The sequence below is a fragment of the Harmonia axyridis genome, chromosome 2, assembly GCF_914767665.1.
Source record: "Harmonia axyridis chromosome 2, icHarAxyr1.1, whole genome shotgun sequence".
NCBI classification, from domain to species: Eukaryota; Metazoa; Arthropoda; class Insecta; order Coleoptera; family Coccinellidae; genus Harmonia; species Harmonia axyridis.
Genome location: NC_059502.1, coordinates 64,241,780 through 64,261,167, shown reverse-complemented (window position 1 = coordinate 64,261,167; position 19,388 = coordinate 64,241,780). Strand labels below are relative to the sequence as shown.

At 33.4% G+C, this 19,388-nt stretch overlaps 1 protein-coding gene across 3 annotated transcripts; it reads right to left on the bottom strand.

The window, feature by feature from the left end:
- Nucleotides 1-2,884: 2,884 nt before the first annotated feature.
- LOC123673838 (RNA-binding protein 25) lies at nucleotides 2,885-18,814 on the bottom strand. Of its 3 annotated transcripts, none has more exons than XM_045608543.1 (13): nucleotides 18,417-18,814; nucleotides 18,250-18,361; nucleotides 17,526-17,750; nucleotides 17,147-17,308; nucleotides 15,458-15,564; nucleotides 10,547-10,683; nucleotides 9,871-10,206; nucleotides 7,978-8,133; nucleotides 7,719-7,869; nucleotides 6,973-7,157; nucleotides 5,282-5,679; nucleotides 4,883-5,205; nucleotides 2,885-3,023 (listed from the first exon to the last, which is right to left on the bottom strand). In XM_045608543.1, the coding sequence occupies exons 1-13, from the start codon at nucleotides 18,522-18,524 to the stop codon at nucleotides 2,931-2,933; spliced, it is 2,493 nt and encodes an 830-aa protein (XP_045464499.1). In that variant the 5' UTR covers nucleotides 18,525-18,814; the 3' UTR covers nucleotides 2,885-2,930. The 3 variants fall into 3 exon arrangements, with proteins under 3 accessions (XP_045464499.1, XP_045464501.1, XP_045464500.1); XM_045608545.1 differs by having other exon boundaries at nucleotides 18,250-18,346; XM_045608544.1 differs by having other exon boundaries at nucleotides 5,282-5,670; nucleotides 18,417-18,813.
- Between the last annotated feature and the right edge of the window lie 574 nt (nucleotides 18,815-19,388).

Sequence of the window (19,388 nt, the reverse complement as noted above, 5' to 3'; positions counted from 1 at the left end):
TTATCAGTACCTGAACGCACACTAACCTATCAACTCACCAAAGTACACACTGGCATCATCAAATGTATTTTCCAAAGGCCGTCAATATGGACAAAATCCTGTAATGCCTATCATCCTAAACTGAATTGAATTTCCCACCACCAGTAGCATATAATTCTTTCTGTAATCAAGGTAAAATAATAATAATGCTCACCTTTTTCAGTGGTGGATCCAGGGCGGGGTAGAAGGGGTAATTACCCCCAAGTCTCGTCGAAATATTCAGTTTCATAATCAGCTTTCAACCATACCAAATTTTTTTGGTATAGCTGCATCTTTAACAAATATGAACCAATACCAGTGACCAGTGTGAAGTAAACACATTTGCTCCAAGTTTATTCATATGATTCGATCACTATAATGTTTTTTGACTTAGTTTTTTAATGACTGTGATATGGAGCCGTTTCACCACCTTCAGTTAACGTAAGGCGTATTTGAATATTGTGTTTCACAAGTTTCAGATTGGTTAAACTGGCTTCTAAACTTCCGGATATATTAACAGCTAGATCCGGTGGCCTCTATATTATTAAGCAGCAAGTAACTGTTACTCTTTCTCTCAACAGTCATGACAGGGGACAAGGTGAAATAAACAATGTATTACAAATAATGTGATACATATTATACAGGGTGATTCACCGGGATGGCCTATTAGACGTTTATGGAAAACTAATCATAATTTTGAGCTGAAAATTTGCAAATCGGGGTTTGAGACAATGATCTTTCTCCCTAAAATATTTTCAGATCTCTACAACCTCCGGTTATACATATAAATAGCGGTTTTTATTCATTTGAAGTTCTTCCCCGATAAATCTTGAAGTATTCATTTTAGGTATAGGGTTTGCTTAAGTAACCCCCACTATTTTTGTACGCAGAATCAACTGAAATAATAAAAAATATCGGTTTTAATTTGAAAATCTTGAGTTTTGATGAATTTGAGTTGTCCAAGTTCATGATCCTCTTTTAAACACCCTGTACATTTTTGGCCCAATCCGCAAACAGTCTTATAATACTACGTATTTGCGGAATTGAAAAAGAAAAAAATTTTTTTGGAAAAAGCTCGTTCTGCGGTAATATAAAAAAAAATGTGAGTCCTCATCGCCACCATTTTTTTCATAAGAATCCCAATAACTCACGAACTGTTGAGTTTTTTCCAAGGTATGGCATTGCCATCAAAAAACCTATCTAATGATGCAATAATATACTGGGTGTGCCATTTGAAATAAGGAAGTAGTAGTCTGTTTCCGGTATAACCGGAAGTTGTAGAGATCTGAAAATATTTTAGGGAGAAAGATCATTGTCTCAAACCCCAATATGCAAATTTTCAGCTCAAAATTATGATTAGTTTTCCATAAACGTCTAATAGGCCATCCCGGTGAATCACCCTGTATTTCCAAGCATTTTTGTTGATTTGACACAATATTTTTGTAATCTGATTAAAATAAAAGAACATATTATTAATTTAATTTTTTTATTGCAATTTTTTATTTAAAATATGTATCAATTTCTAACATCAATTTTCTCTCTTATATTCTTATGTAAGAATAAAGCCATCTTATTGATAACTCTCAAAACATATTGATTCAAACACAAATCATCGGAGACAAAAAAAAAGTTGAAAGGTCTCACCTTATATTTCTTCAACTAGTAGAAAGACCAAACCTTCCTTCTATAAAATTATCTGCTAGATATTTGGTACACATTTTATTCAGCACTGAGTGGTGAAAAAGAAAAAAGTTTTTCGACACAGTCATTTAGCATTCGCTGAATACATATCCGGAACTTTAGTAGCAAGTGGTGAAACAGGCTCTTAGACCCTCCGCACAATGGCAACTTTTTAGTCTCAGTGTTTTTTTACTTAATTGCCTGCTGCTGGAACCAAGCCCCTATAGCTTTGTGGATAGAGCATGTTGGAACTTTTTAGTTGCCTCAACTAAATAATCAATAACAAAAGTGGCCAGTGTTCGGGGAGATCTTAGAGTTGCACCACAAAACTAATATGCGGAAGTTTTCAAGCTGAAATTCTTTCAAAAAAACCTAAATTTTCGAAAGTTCAAAAATTTGACTACCTGCAGCTCATTTCGAATACATAAAAAAAGTTTCAATGGGCATCATGGAGAAAGGAAATTTACAGTTTTCCCAATGCTATTAAGACATATTTGATATTTAAAAAATTATCACCAAGGTTTTAAAAACAAAAAAAAAAAACCTAAAATGTAAAAAAGTAACATTTCGAGAGAAGAAAAATTATCACAAAGATTAAAAAAATTCTAAAAAAATCTTAAAATGTAAAAAAGTAACATTTCGAGGGAGAAAAGTGTAGGATATTTCCCTTAAAATTCAGTTGTAGAAAGGACTGAGGTGCTACAAGATTAAAATTAAATTCCTGCGTTGTACAATGATTTGAGTTCTACAGAAATAAGTTGCAAATTTCTTTTAGGAGGCTCACCTGAATTTTGAAATATTTGGGACTGGCCAACTGACATTTGTTGTGAATTTTTGCCTGCAAATGCAAATAGCTCCATGGTTATTATTGTAAGATTTCTCAGATTCTTAAACTCGTTTGGATAAAAATCCAGAAGAATAAAAATAAGAGAAAGAATTAATAATGAACAAGTTTGAACACTACATCTGTTAATGTTAAATCATGTAAAGATTGAAAATGAAAAGATTTTCATAAAGACTACACAACATGAAAATAGTTGAAATACTCCATTTTCTCTCTGTGACTAATTTAGAAAAATGAAAAATGTTGTCAGTTTTCAGGGGAAAATGTACATCAATCATAAAAAATCTTGTAGGATATGACTAATCAAAGAATTCTCAATATATCCATAGAATAACTGAATGATTATTCAAAATATTAAACTTATATTTAAAAATTAGTACTTTACAAATTACTTCACTAATCCTAACTTTTTTGCTTCCACTTCATAAATTAATAATCTCCACATTTTTACAACGAATACTTCTGCTTCTTCATCCAATACCTGAAACAAATTTTGAGAATATTGTATTTTACGTTTTTACTTGATGCAAATTCATTTTAATTGAAATTAAATTACAGTTACTCTATTTCTACCTTTTTATTATTTAAATAACAATTGTTCAGGACTTCTACGGACAACGGAAAGTACGATTTTATTGATAATTTGCTTTATAGGGTGGGAACCACTTCTCTACTAATCTAAAATATTTTCAGCGCTACGGTGTTGCCGTTTATATAAAAAGAACTAACAACTTCGATAGATCACCCTGTAATTTTTCGGTTTGCCGCAGCCTCTTGATTATTTATATATTGACTTTCTTGTCTCTATCTCTAATGCATGTTTACAATGTTTTCAAGAATTGCTTTATGAATGTAATAACTTTTTAGAGTTTGAATTCGAAATTCATATTATATCAATACGGCAGATGTGAATATTTGTTTATGTTCAATCTTTTCTAACCCATCTTTGCTAGGTCTGTGTGAGACCTCTCAGAAGATAGGCTTGTATGAGGAACCCAGAGAAGACCCACTTCTGAGCAGACATTTACTGCTGTCTACTCATTCCATGAAAGAATTATAATTTTGGTATAGTCAATGACATAACTGTCCCAACAATTATCCAGAAAATATAATGATTTCGTGAAATGAGTAGAGTAGTAAAGAAGAAATTATTCAATATTTTATTGCTTGAATAGTATATTATTTTGTAAGGATGAGTCTAGTAGGTAATTGAAGGCAAGCCATGAAAAGTTTTTTTTAATATTTTGAAATTCATAAAAATCTAGAGATCCAAATTTTAGATAAGATTCATATTAACGATAAGGATTGTTTCGTTGAATTGATTGATTCATACAAAATTTGCCTAGTTATAGTTATCATGCTAAATCAATTTTGACAGCCAAGAAGTATAATAGTTGATAGAAAAATGCACAGAATCTCTGGCGTGTGTACTGATTTTGTTTCAGACTTTTGGAGATATCCACTTGTTGCTTTGGTGTTCTGCTTCACCAGAGTTCTGTAAGGTGGCGCTCTTCAGAAATTTTTGAATTCCAGCTATCTGCCTGGCGCCGTTCAAGAATGAAATACTGATTTTAGACTTTAAAAACTTTCACGATAAATGACAATTCAGTTCCTATCGAATTTTTAATGAAATGAATGGAATATAATTACAGAATACAGAAGATTGTTACGAGCATAGAATATAAAAAATTATTGTCCTATACTCAATACGCTCTATTAGTGATGACGTCACTCACCGCCATTTTAGTTCTCCTGTCAGTGTTCGCAATCCAAACAAACAAATTGTCATTCAAATTAGTACGTTGTCGTTGAAGAAATTGGCTTATTGAATGACAATTCATTTGTTGGATTCCGAACGCTGACAGGAGAACCAAAAATGGCGGTGTGCGACGTCACACTAATAGAGCGTATGGTCACGAGAGACGAGAATCGAGAGCAAAGTCAAATATAAACGATGTATGCGCCATCTGAAACAGACGCGATCCTCGAAATCAAGTAGGTATAAATCTGAAAAATCTCCTGTTTTGACTGAAAGTTTTACAGGTATGAGTAGACACACCAGGTTTTCTATGTATATCAGTTGATAGTTACTATTGCTAGGCTACACTTTTCCCTCCGGCGGAGGAAAAGTAGAACTTTTCGATGATCTTGTCGGAAAAATATGACGGTATTGTACGTTAAAAAAAAAATATATTTTCATGAATACAAATGTCTCCCGAACGTAGTTAATCAAATTTTAAAAACACTCTGGCATGCTAAAGTATATCTAAAGGCAGAGCGTGGTGAATTAATTTTCAAAAATATATCTCGCTTTTGATTCAAAATACAATTTTCACTTACCATCTGTACATCTTCCAGAATTACTTGAGGAGGAGATCCCGCTAGAACTTTCGAACAAATAAAATCCACCAGGGTTGGCTCGGGTTCGCCAATATATTCGATGATCTTCTTATTGATCCACGGCCGAATCTTCTTCTCCATAAGTTGATTATCGATAGCGGCCCAATCCAACTTGTGCGCGAATAACGCATTTTTTTCAGTAGGGATATTTTCGATCAAAGTCTTAATGTGCTTCCTCTTCTCCTCTTGAGATTTTTGGGTATCCTCAGATTTTTTATCCCCATTTTCTTTGTCTTTTTTTGTTTTCTTCTCCTCGTTGTAATCTGAAATTTGTATAGAAATTAATATGGAATCACAAAAAAAAAATAACAAAATATCGTAATAAAACAAACCACTAACCAATTGGAACTAATTTTCGCTTTTTGACCTGAGTATTATTATCATCTTCATCGGGATTAAAAATCTCCCTCAGATCGGCCTTTTTTCTTTTGGCATCTCCTCTTTGATTTTGCGGACTGAAAGCCATAGGTTTCGAAAGGTTTATTTTCAATCCCGTCCCGGTAGTCATAGCGGGAGTTTCGTCATGATTGGAAACGAAAGACTGCCTTGAATCTTCGTCCCCTCCCTGAACTTGTGTCCACTGGGCGTTACTTGAATTATCGTTTGAAGCGTCATCATCGTTAACCGGAGCTGGTGGACTGTAATGAGGTCCGTCGATGTCACTATCACTGTCGATTGGTTCAGCTTCTACTGCTGCCAATTCCTCGGCAGCCTGTTTTAATACATATCTGGAAGATCAAAGTAACGTATGATTCTAGAGAAGCTTATTAGAAGTAATAGTTTAGCACCTTGCTTTCTTAAAGAAGCCAAATAGCCTCAATTTGCGAATTTAAATGATCATTTTAGACTAAATTATGAAGAATTTTTTAACGATTTTATCGTCTTCAGAAACTGAAAGATCCCTTACAGTTTCTGAAGATGACAACATCGATGTTGAAACGATTCGTTGATGGGTTTAAAGTTTGGTTGCTAAAAGTTCAGTTAAAATAATGATTCAATAATATTTTACTGAAGAAATATCGGGTGTTTTTTTTCAAGGTATATAACTTTAAGTTGGCATTACTGTTTAAGATGGCAACCGATTTAACAGCTGTCAAGTGATTTATTCTGAGTTTGGTTTGGCAATTCATCATGAATAGATTCACGCCTGAACAACGCTTGCAAACAGTGCAATTTTATTTCGAAAATAATGGTTCTGTGCGGAATACGTATCGCGCACTACGTCCATTAGCGATGAAGCGCACTTTTGGTTGAATGGCTACGTCAATAAACAAAACATTTGGAGTGAAGCTAATCCTCAAGTGTATGTCGAAACACCGTTACATCCAGAAAAACTGACTGTTTGGTGCGCTTTATGGGCTGGTGGAATCATTGGTCCGTACTTCTTCAAAAACGATGATGGCCAGAAAGTTACAGTCAATGGTGATCGGTATAGAGCCATGATTACTAACTTTTTCATTCCTGAATTGAACAACCATGATGTCCAGGAGCTGTGGTTCCAACAAGACGGCGCAACATGTCACACAGCTCGTGCCACAATCGATTTATTGAAAGACACGTTTGGTGACCGCCTAATTTCACGTTTTGGACCTGTGAATTGGCCTCCAAGATCTTGTGATTTAACACCGCTAGACTACTTTCTGTGGGGCTATGTAAAGTCATTGGTCTATGCGGATAAGCCACAAACCCTTGACCATTTGGAAGACAACATTCGCCGTGTTATTGCCGAAATACGGCAACAAATGTTGAAAAAAGTCATCGAAAATTGGACGTCCAGATTGGACTACATCCGATCCAGCCATGGCGGTCATATGCCAGAAATCATATTTAAAATGTAATGCCACAAGATTATCTTGCGGATAAATAAAATTCATATCAATCGAATAATCCATCGTTGTTTTAATGCAATTTAAAGTACTATAGCTCTAAAAAAAACACCCTTTACATAAGAAAAGAGTAAAACTTTTTCCCTGTAAATTGATCTTCACATAACTTTTCTAGATTTGTAAATAATTAGTATCAGCACTTACTTTTCCCGTTCTTCTTTCATTTTCTGTCTTTCTTTTTCCCTTTCATATTCTCTATGACGCTCTCTTTCTCTTGCCTTTTGCCTCTCCAGTTCTCTTTCTTTTTCTCTCTCCTTCTGCTTCCAATGTTCCAAATTGACATCAATGAGTAATTTGGGTTTATATAGCTCTTCCATTTCTTTTTTCATCTTTAAAAAGAATTAAATATATTGAAATAACGTATCTATTATGAGATGAAAAATTCTAGGACTGAAGAACCGAAACACGTAATTTAAAACTGTAAGGATATGCATTTTGTTGGGTATTTTCCTATAAAATATAGGTTAGGTTAGGTTTTTAGTCCGCCTATAAATAATAAAGCCTAAATCGTCAATTCCAACGGGAATTGACCAAAATGCGGAGCTAATACCCGAGTTCGTACAAAATTTACAATTACATTACCATTTCCGGTTTCTTATTCTATAAATTACAATTATATATTTCGCCGCAAGGTAGCTTCTTCAGATTTTATATTTTTAATAATTTCCATCAATTACAGTCTATCCAATATTTGGAACTATTATTGTTATCGACTACTGTTATTGATTTCTATAAACTACGTCTGAAAATCTTAAAAGCAATTGGTCTAAATATCTAAATATTCATATTAGGCTGCGCTTTTACCGTTTCAAAGTGCCATTCTTAGAAATCTGACATTTTATCATATTGTTATAACATAATGAATGACAAATGATCGTGAAAAAACTTACTCTTTCGAATTCTGCATTTGGATCTTCGACTTCACTAGAGAATATTTCATTTTTCAATTCATCTAGCTCTTCCTTCTCTTTAAGTCGATCCCTACTGTCCATTTCAGCTTCTTTCACCCTTTCTGCTAGTCGTCTTTGAAGTTCACGTCCCCTACAAAGCAAAAAAAGCATTAGGAATAGGAATATAAATGGAGGCTTCAATTCGCTTGCTTATTGAGTTATTAGTAAACAGGAATGAATTCTCACGACTTATACTTACTTATAAAATTTAACATCATCCCGATCGTCATCATAATCTTCCAAAAATTCTTTGAGCCTTTTTGCATCTTTTTCTCTTTCTTCCTCTCGGATTCTTTCTTTTTCCCTTTCTTTTTCATATTCTTTTGCTTTTCGCCTTTCTCTGGATTCCCAAGCCCTGCGAGAAAATATAAATGTTTTTATGAAACAATAATAACATCAATTGGAGATAAATAAAAATAACCAAATAACACCAGAAATAATATTAAGCTTAAGTTGTACCTGAAAGATTTATTTTGTTTACTTCAACTTTGTTGTTGTTTTGAATATTTTATGGTATTATTTTTTTTTGTATATTGTTAAATAGGCCTTGTCACCAGTACTTGTACTGTATTAGAGGTCAAGAATAAAGAAGTAAATAAATAAATAAATATAATAATAACTACCAAACATTGCGTGAAGCAGATGAATCAAGCCCTTTAAAACTGCACAACCACCATACAACCGCTAGAAAACCCAAGAAGAACTGCAAAAATAGAGAGAAGAAATGGACGCCATTGAACTATTGCGATGTATGCAGAAACGAAAGGATTTATTGTAGCCATCCAAGATAAAGTGATCTCAAGGAGAAATTACTGCAAGCATATCATTAAGGATCGAACTATTACTGACGATCGATACCGTTATGGATGTACAATGAATGAGACAATCCAACATATCACAGGTGGATGTCAAATGTTTGCAGGAAAGAGACACGATGCAGTAAGAAATAATTGGCAACCATATTAGAAATACTTCATTCTGAAAAAGCGTCTTACTACAAGTACCGACCGGAGACCATCCTGGGGAAGGAACGCTATAAACTGTACTGGAATCGTACAGTTTTGACTGATAAAACAGTTCCTCACAACAGACCAGATATACTACTAGTCGATAAACATCAGAAGACAGCAATACTTTCCAACGTAGCAATACCAAATAATAACATGCGTCAAAAAGAGGCCGCAAAATTTCAAAATATAGGGACCTCAAGTTTCAGATGAAACGCCAGTGGGGAATGATATCAACGAGAACTATTCCAATTATCATCTCAATAACTGGAATAGTACCGAAAAATCTCAAGATAAATATCAAGCAACTAGGACTTAGTGAGTATACATCTATGTCCTATCTATAAATATAAAAAAGGATCTGTGGATATTACATAAGGGCATCACATTCAAACAACTGCCCCAAATTCTTTTTTTGTTGTGTTTATTATTATCATGAGAAGGTTTATACAACAAAATATTTTCGTAAGTAATTGCACAAGTGCATCAAAATTACCGATAATTCTGCATTACAGCGTGTTGTCATCAAAACTGCATGCAGTTTTTCAAAGAAAACACGCTGGAATGCGAAATTATCCGGTCATTTTGATGCACGAGTGTAATTCGGGGGAATATTTCCCGAATAAACTGTTAACTTGTTAAAGTGACAGATTCCATAGATACCATAGATCCGAACTGTGTAAGATGCATAGAAACTATGCATGTATGAACAGAACAATTATCGCAGTGCTGTTTCGCTTCCTACAATGCAATTATCGTTGTAATTTTCGATAATTGTTCTCCATATACATAGAATTTTTGACAGGAGGGAAATATTCGATAAAATCGTACGGAAAAGAAGAAAAAGGCTTTCCCTTTTTCCTCCGACCGAGCAAACAATCATAGAGTATAATTTGACACTTCGAAGGATGTATTTTGGGTTACCTGACAGAACTGCGAAGCTGGGGCGGGCAGCTAGTGTAATATAAAGCAAAAAGCTGTTCTTTTAGGTACTGCAAGAATTAGAGAAAGGATTCACATAATTAGAACCATCATCAATTATAGAATTAATAAACTCAACTAGTATTTATCCTTGTTTATCTTACCTCAACCTTTCTTGGTAAATGGCTTCCTTTTCTCTAGCTCTCCTCTCAGACTTTTTTTTCTCTTTAGCTTCTTCTTCCATCTCTTTTTCCCTGAGAAGATCTTTGGCACTCTTTTTGTCATCGCGTTCTCTATCCCTCTCTCGTTCCCTTTCTCTGTCTCGCTCCCGTTCTCTGGCTTCTCTTTCCCGTTCCCTCTCCTTCTCTCTTTCACGTTCCCTTTCTCGTTCTCTTTCCCTTTCCTTCTCACGTTCCTTTTCTCTTTCGCGTTCCCGCTCACGCTCACGTTGTTCACGCTCGCGATCTCGATCTCTTTCTCTACTGCTTCTTTCATGTGACCTATCGAGCAGAGTTGTAAAGAAATTTAACAGTGAGAAAAAATGATTTTATCGTAAGATATTATCCATCATGATAATATTTACTTAGTCTTTAATCGTAATAATGTTAATATTATTTTATTATGATTAAAGATGTGATTTTTTAATATAATAATAAACAAATACATTTTTCTTCAAAGAAATATTTCATATAAGTTGAATCTGTTGTGGCATAAATGTAAATAATGTATTTTTATTGGGTATTCTGCTAGAATTTTCTATGATTCTAGCGAGTTCAAAAATATTTGCAGCCCGGCACATTATAAAGGATAGAAGAAGACTAAGAAAATATTTGCATTTACCTTGATCTGGATCTTTTTCGTTTTCTCTCTTCTTTTTCTTTTCTTCTGGGGCTTGGGGAGTGTGAATTCGACTTTTCCCTGTGCTTATCCTTTTCTTCTCGTTTCTTCCTATTAACTTTTTTCGCCTCTTCTTGTTTCTACAATAAAATATATCAATGACTATTATTGCTTGCAAACTTGGAATCGAATATTAATGAAAGAAATCTCATACCATTGGAGACCAAGAATATGTATCAAATGAAAATATTCGCAAATTTGTGCACTTTTTTCATTTTTGTACATTCTGTAAATGAGTTAAGAAATGCATTTGTTAGTTGGTTATCACAGAAGAAATCTGTTGAATGATGATTTATCTCAGCTGTTTCCTAGTTCGAAAATACTACAGTATTGGCAAATGATATCTAATTGTTCTATCCAAGCTATGAAAAACATGAGAGATATTGTAGATCCCGGATTCTTGTGAAGTATTTTCGAAATAATATGGAATAACAATATGAATCTTTAAATACTTTATTCAATCAAACAGAATTATCAAATTATATTTTCAATGGATCAGTTAACTCGGTCTATTTTAAATGAAGAGAATTTTCGGAAAACCTCAATACTGCTTTTTTTGATCGTGAATCCATTATTTTTGCAAGAAAAACAAGGCTTGAATAACCATAATTGGAATGATCCGATTTAGGTCAAATAAGCGCCGTTTTGAGGGTAATATTACTATGACTCTCTCATGGAAGTCATCGTCCCTATTACAAAGAATTGAGACAGTCGATTTTTACAAGCCTCTGTTGAAGCGAATTTTTTCAGCAAAATTGTTCGCCATCTTGTTCTCATCTTTCTAGTGGAACCCGATCGGACTTATACAACACGGGATATAGATAACTAAAGCCATCTATTGGAAAAATAATGGATTTCTTTTTACTACACCTAATATGATTTCCATTTCAGATATTGCTATTTTGATTTATTTTTTTCAATAACATACTCTTAATATTCAAAACATGTTTCAATTTTTATTAATTAATTCAGAGTTTTTTGGAAAAGGCAGAGACGAGAGAAATGTCATTTGGAGGGGAGAATTGTGATTGCGAATTCGTTGGTGTACATCTCCTTAAGCAGAGTGGCAACCTCAGCAAAAATCTTTAATGGCAATTATAATGGAGTTATTTCGATTGTTTTGAAATTCTATTAATGGTTATGCTAAAAATAACTACTTCTTGGCTTATGTTCGGGTATGAAATTCTCGTTGAAAATGAAGAATATTAAGTAGTTAAAACTGAACAAATTGTATGCATTGAGATGTTGAAATTGTTTATATTTTGCTTCTTAGCAGTAGTTAATGTCTTGTTCAATTCTCATCAAAATGTTGTAGCAAATAAGTGTAACCAAAGGATCAAACAATATCAACAAATTCATCAACTGCAACAAGAGATTTTCTGAACTGAACTCTTGGTTATGTCCATGAATACTATAAGTGTATGCAATTTGAACAGTTTACTAACAGAACTGAAGCTAAACAGAAATATTTCAGCGAATTTTTAAAAAATTACAAAAAAATCAAAATTATGCGTCACTCGACAACTTTTGCCATTGGAAATTTATGAGAGGGGTTGCCACCCCCTTAAGGAGTTGATTGTACACCTACCAAATTGCAATTAGAAAAAAAATCTCTCCTGTTTCAAGTCCTTCAGGTGAATTGAAAATAGTGTTATTCCATATTTAACATAAAGTGAAATAGGTGGAAAAATTGTCTCTGAAGATAATTTAATGTAATAAATCAGGTTGAATCCTTGAGAAGCAATTATTCAATAATGATTAAAAAAGGCTGATTTTGTTCTCGAAGGCATGAATTCTTTCGAATATCAAACTTTACCACCGAGAGTGAATATATCATCAACAGAAGATCAAAGGGACCAATCGCTTAGAGCTATTGTTTACCTGTCATCAAGCAGACCAGTATCAAATCCTAAAAACATTTGAAGATACCCTGGTAGTTGTAGGCGAAATTTCAGGTCAAAAACCGGCTAGATCACGACTAAAAGTTCGTAGTTTTTTAAATTGATTCATTTCATGAAGTACACCTTTTTATTTTTGTGTGTTTGTCAAGATGATTTTGTCGTTTAATTAATAAATTAGAATGGAATATTGATATGCTTCCTAATGATTTCTTTCCAACTAACGCAAGTCAAGAATATTTCTGTCGATTGGATAAAACAACCATGTTCTTTTATTGTATAAGCTAACACATTTTGGAAAAAAAAAATAATATGTATTTTATGGTACTCCCATTATCACTAGGCCAACAAAAAGAATACATATATTAAGTGTTTAGTGGTAATTAAAAAGATAGACAAGCTTCAATCAGAGGTAATGATACCAATTCATAATAATCATAACGCTAATTACACAGGAATCTCAACTGCTCTTTCCGGATGAAATCTTAACCTTCCCCGTTACTCCCAACAGTATTTCGACTTTAATAAACCCAGAAGAGTTTTGAGATGTGAAATTGAATTTACTCAAGCTTACTCATTTTTTCGTATTCTGCCTCCAAATCTTCAACAAAATATATAGGTCTTTGCTACTCAAATTTCTATGCATCACCTTGGCATATTTACATCCTAAGTGGCTCTTTTCCTGCTGCTTGTTAATATTTGGTGAAGATACCTTCTTTCATGAAACCACAGGATTTTTCCATTGAATTCAATAACGTAGATCAAATATTTGATATGTTTTCTATTAACTATGATTACGTTAACTAATGTAACTAAATTGACTTAAATGAATTTAAAAAATAGAAAAAGAGATATCTAACAAAGAAAAAGAACAATAATATTCCCGAATGAATACTAAAAAATTTTGTAATATTTTCGAACATACACAAAAATAATTATGTGGAGACTTTATATATACATTTCAACTTACTCTCTGTTTTAAGATGTTGAATATCCTAAGCTTGATGATAACTTTCCACCAGCATCTGCTATTATTTTTATGATACAACAAATCATATAGGTACACACCACAGCCAATAACTTACAAATACCGACCGTGGTGATATAAAACTTATATTCAAATAATTATTCTCAAAAATTAATAATATTTGGCAGAGTAACCAAAAAATATCAAATGAGGCGAAATGAAAATGATATGAAAAATTATGTGAAGAATAATTTATCTGCTATTGAAGAAATTGAATCGATAAAAACTATAATCATTATGGTTAATCAACAAATGAAATTCTTCTGAGGGTAAAACTGAAAAGTTAATATTTTTTGAGAATTTTCAGTTGATATTTTGCAGTTACCAAGTTCCTATAAGTAAACAATTAGGTATTCAATCAACAAATATTTCAAACCACATAAGAGTTCAAAGGAAACAATCTATTACAAATCTCGAGAAGTAAATGGTACCAAGAGTTTTCGGATTCAACAAGATAAACATGTAACGTTAATTGTTTTTTAATCTGGACGATGAAAAACATTTTACAAAAATTAAACGGTGACGTGGAATTATCCAAATAAATTAGTCAAACTAATAAGCTATACAACTAATTTTCAAGATAATAATATAATCAAAACAACTAAGAAAAAAAAAAACTAATATTTAAATAGTACTTTTATGACCCTACTCTCCTAATTTTCCTCTCAACAATCAAGAGCTCCTGTGAGTTAGGAAAACGGGTTTTCTTAGAGTATGCTCCGTATATCGCCGAGAATTTCAGAGCGGTTACTAGTGGTTTTCAATGTTTTAGATAACCTGCTTCGTATTTACGGACCGCTTGACACTTGTCTATGGTGAACTAAATTTTCATCGACAGAATTTTGGAGGTTATAAAAGGTTGAACTCTTTTAATTTGTAAATAACTAATAGTTCTTAATGGCTCTGAAGGGTATTTATTTCATAATTGAAATAATAAAGTTTTTGAGTGTTAGATGTCATGGAAAATATTCATAAACAATAATCTGATAATTAAAATGACAACTGCCAACCGGAATGGGCGTGGTTACCGAACCTAACCATAATAAAAGTATGGTTGCTCTGGTGACAGATAACTCAACAAAGTTTGAGGAAATAGTCACCGGTTTTTGAGGAATTTGACATATACGGACCAACAACTTCCTAAACATAGTAACAAAGGTGATATACGGACCATACCCTTAGTGTTTCCTTCCGCCACATTAAGCCCACTACAACAATTTTTCAACCGACAACGAAATGGTACTCCATATAAATTTTGTCCAACTGATAGATTCGAATTCGAAAGTTGAACCATCCCGTTATTATATTATTACATAGGACAAACTTAAAAAAATTTAAAATTCTTTGATCAGAATAAAATAATTTCGTCAAAATTATCAATGGCAAAAATTAGTATGTACTTGATTGTGACTAATTGTTTTGCGTCCATTTCAGAGAAAAAGAAAGGCAGAATAGCTAATTTCAGATACAATAGAAAATCATGACTGAAAAATATGCTCTTCGATTCAGAATAGTGCAGAAAATATTTCACGGCTTACATAATTAATAATTTATGGATTTATCATTTTTTTTTTCATGTTTATCTGGTTAAAAGTTGCTGTCTTACAAGTCTGATAATTTTGCTGAATTCCTATGTGGCTTGAAACAGCTATGAAAAATTGTGGAGTTCACATTACTCACCAGCGGCGCCATGGGCCGAACCTAGGATGGACTGCGCCGTTTTCCATAAGCCTGTTTGGTTTCAAGCACTATATGAGTGCAACCGTTACTCTATTACACCCCAATTGAAACAATAATGAAACCCCAATCATTGAACTAATATAATTTCATCTCAAAAATTAATAAGTTTGATTTGAAAAACTCAGGAAACCCCAATACAAAGTCAATTCTATATTAATTTTGGATGTTTAGATAGATTTCCATACTTACTTTCATTATTTCTCGGAACTTGCCAATTTCCCTAGTAATAAGATCACGTTTCTCTTCTTCCACGTCCGCCTCCTCTAGAACTCTATTGGCCTTTTTGATTTCTTCCTCTGCAAGAAAATTACGTTGAATAGATTTATAAAATGAATTTCAAAAGGAAATAAAAATAATTTTTGAAAAATCGAGTGCGAACTAACTGGAATTCAACACAAATTCCTTATTACTGAACTAAAATTTCCACTTTCACTACTAAAACTATGCAAATGAAAAAAATGGATTTTTAGTATTTTCTAACTTCTAAGTTTTTAACATTGATGATAGTTATAGGCTTATTTTGCACACTCTCATTATTTTTCTCCATTTGATTGAATTAATTTCCGCATCATTATTGAGTAGTAAATATTGACGTTCATTTAAAAGTGATATTCGCGAGTGGTCAATGTATGGGCACACATTTGTCATGTATCTGCCTTGAGTTATGAGTGAATGCGTATTTTAGAACCATTTCTCCAACCCAAAAAGTGACTATACTATTGTATACAATAAAAATTCCAATTTTTATCGAAAGATTTTTTCGATTTATTTCTAAAATCTCTGTGAAAACGCAAAAATAATCAACTCCATCAAAAAGAAAAAACAAATAAACAACATCTGTCAGAAGATAGACGCAAATGATGCTAAAGGTGAAATTATCATGAGTCCTATATGTCCTGTTTAAAAATATTATAGCAAGCACGAATTACCTAGATGTCATACTATACAGGGTGGGCAGAGGTCGAAGGTACCCTACACTTTAACGGAGAGTGAAAGGTACGATTTTATTGAAATTTGGTTTCTTGGATAGGAACAACATCTATCTAAAATATTTTCAGCGCTGCGGTGTTGCTGCCTATATCAAAAAGTGATGAATGTTTAATTGTAGCAATGTTTCACACAAAAAAAAGTAATATCAATCAATTACTCGAAAACCGCTAGAGATTGGGGACAAGGAAGTTAATACATACATAAATAATCAAGAGACTACGGCAAACCAAAAAAGTAACAACATACAGGGTGTTCTATTTGAAATATTGAAGTTATTAGTACTTTTTGATATAAGCGGCAACTACGCAGTTCTGAAAATATTTTAGATTGATAGAGCAGTGGTTCCGACCCAAGAAAACAAATTTTCAATAAAATTTTACCTTCCGTTCTCCGTAAAATTCTAGGGTACCACTGACTGTGGTTCACCCTGCATATTTACTAGCTACCAAAGTCCGATATGAAAAGATTATTATTTATAAAAACAAATGTAGATATAGTGGAACAAAATTGTTGTTCCCACAGCTGCGCTACATACTAATAATTTGAGAATGTTTAAGAAAGAGCTAAGGTCGATTGTTAATCGTTATTTCTAAATGAAAATCCATGTTTCTGATGCTAAATTTGTGTGTGTTTGCTGTTTTTCATTTCATATTGCTGTATTTGTGTTATCAAATTTGTTAAATTTTTCTTTTTGTATAATTTTGTAAAAAGGATCTTTGATATAATCATTTTGACATTGAATAAATAAATAAATAAATGGTGTATTTTTGATCAGTACCTCCAATGCATTAGATGAAGTTGACTATAATTAACTAATAAAACGAATCAATAAATTTGATTTGACAAATTGATCAATTTTCAGTGCAAAAGATAAAGAATAATACTCACCCTCTCTTTTAGCTTCATAGTTATTCATTTCATCCTCATATTCCGCCAAAATTTCTTTAATTTTCTGCTTAGCTTGCTGATCTATGGCCAGAGTTTCATCGTCCAATTCATCTTCTTGTTCATCTTGAAGTGGAGATCCTCTTTCTTTCTTCCTACGTTCAACTGTAATAATATTATAATCACTCATAAGAAAATTTTTAAAATACTGAATACTTGAATTGATATTATGAATGATGTTACACTTGTTACAATATGTGTAGTTTTCTTTTTGGTGTAATTTAATTCTATTCTTTGATAACGGCTTTCATTCTTATTGCACTTAAATAGTAGACAACGGTAACATTTTCCTCGAGTAGCAGGAATACTCAATAAAACATACCTTTATATTCATCCAAAACAGATTTTGTTTTGGCGTCAACTTTAGCAACCAGACGCTTGTCACCCACCATTAAATCATGCAGTATTCTTACAGCTCTGAGTCCAGCATCAGGTCCAGCCAGTTCACAAAATCCAAAAGCTTTCACTTTCTTCCAACTAATAACATGGCCGCACGTAGCTAATATTTGTCTTATCATAGTATCTGGAGCTTTTTCTGTGATATTACCTAAACATAAAAATCGTTACAGTTTTTGAGTATGAATATTTATATGCTTATTTTGTTATTAAAAATATTCATCACATAGACTTTTCAATATTTTTTGGAGAAGAAGGTATTTTCTCATTAGCAATCTCATCTCATTACGATCTACTCATTCCATAGATCCAAACTTGGTGAGTTAGCTAAAAATTGATCTCAAGTTCGCATCTTCAGTTAGAATTAAATTCTATGACAATGAGCAAAACAACAACGATGCTGACATTTATTGAATAAAATTTAATTTTGACAGTATTAGAAAATTACGGACTTTTTAGCCATGGTCTAGTCAGTTTACTACTGACATTTCTTTTACTACTGAGGTAAGCATCTTCAAATGTTTCTAGGTCGTACGTTGTAACTTGTCGCTGGATTTCTTCGATATCAGACAAATCCAGCGACTAGACCACATCTACAAAGCCCGAAATTTTTCAAATTCTGCCAAACAATTCAGACGTGAAAGACTTACCGACAAAAACTGTCACAGCTGGGCCTTGCATTTGCTTCATTTGATCTCTATTAGGGTTCAATTTTGGGAAAGCCCGAATCTGGGTGGCTGTAGTCACCTGGACAGGAACCATCTGTAAAATTGAACAAATCATCTTCACTACACCAATTAAGGATTTCACTACTTACATGTTGAAGCGGCATCACTGCTGGCATCAAAGGAGGTGCAGGACCTGTCATAGGCATATAAGCCATAGGTAATCCTTGCATAATAGGAGGTCTACCGGGGTAAGACATTGCGTCTTTTGTGAATTAATTTAAAATATGAAATTATTTTATCAAGAATTATATAATCAATATTCCTTCTTGTTTATAATAAATAACAGGACTCCCAGAATTTTTCCAAATTGAAACTTGTAGTCTTTTCATATAAATGTTAATTCTTTCAAACAGAAATAACACTATGGCCTCTTAAAATTAGAAATACCGTATGTAACACATACTCAATATTCAGTATTAATTAGTTTTGAAATAATTCAATTTATCAGAACAATGACATATACCGCCATGTTCTTAAAATATGAGTATTCTGTGTTCTACAACATTCAACTCTTAGAACATAGAATACTTCTTTACTTTAACGGTACGGTCACACCAAATCCGTCATCGGCAGTGTTGCCAAGTGTTGCGGATTTCTTTGGGTCTGGGCGTTCTGGCGGATTTTTTTCGAAATCTGAAATATTTCGGATTTTTTCGGATTATTTTACATTTACTGATTTGTGCAATAGATGTCGGGCCGGTTTGAAAGATATGGAATTCTTCAAATATGAGCTGCTTTCCAGTCAGGTGCGTGTCACCCCGGGGCTCGGCGCACTAGAGCTTCGAGCCCTTGCTATGAGTGGAACGCGCCAAAACGAAACTGTCAAATTCAACGTAAACAAACCAGCGTTCTACAGCTGTCTCGTATTTTATGCGAAGTAACGGTCTTCTTTCTCTCTCACACCTGTCAGTGCTCGAAGCCCCGCAAATGCGGGGGGTGCTTCAGGGGAAAGGGGAAGGTAACGCGAGGCCTCGACGCCCTGTTTACTGGAACACTACAAGTGCGCTTCGGTACGCTTCGGAGCTGTACCGAGGAGCTCCTGACTTTGGCTGGAAAGCAGC

Bases quoted from the DNA above. Each gene is read 5' to 3' on its own strand.
- LOC123673838 (XM_045608543.1), bottom strand. From the start codon at position 18,524: ATGTCTTACCCCGGTAGACCTCCTATTATGCAAGGATTACCTATGGCT. The intron at 5,680-6,972 runs GTAAGTGCTGAT...TACGTTACTTTG, and splicing joins ATGAAAGAAGAACGGGAAAA to ATCTTCCAGATATGTATTAA. The intron at 3,024-4,882 runs GTAAGTGAAAAT...AATTTGTTTCAG, and splicing joins TTCTGGAAGATGTACAGATG to GTATTGGATGAAGAAGCAGA.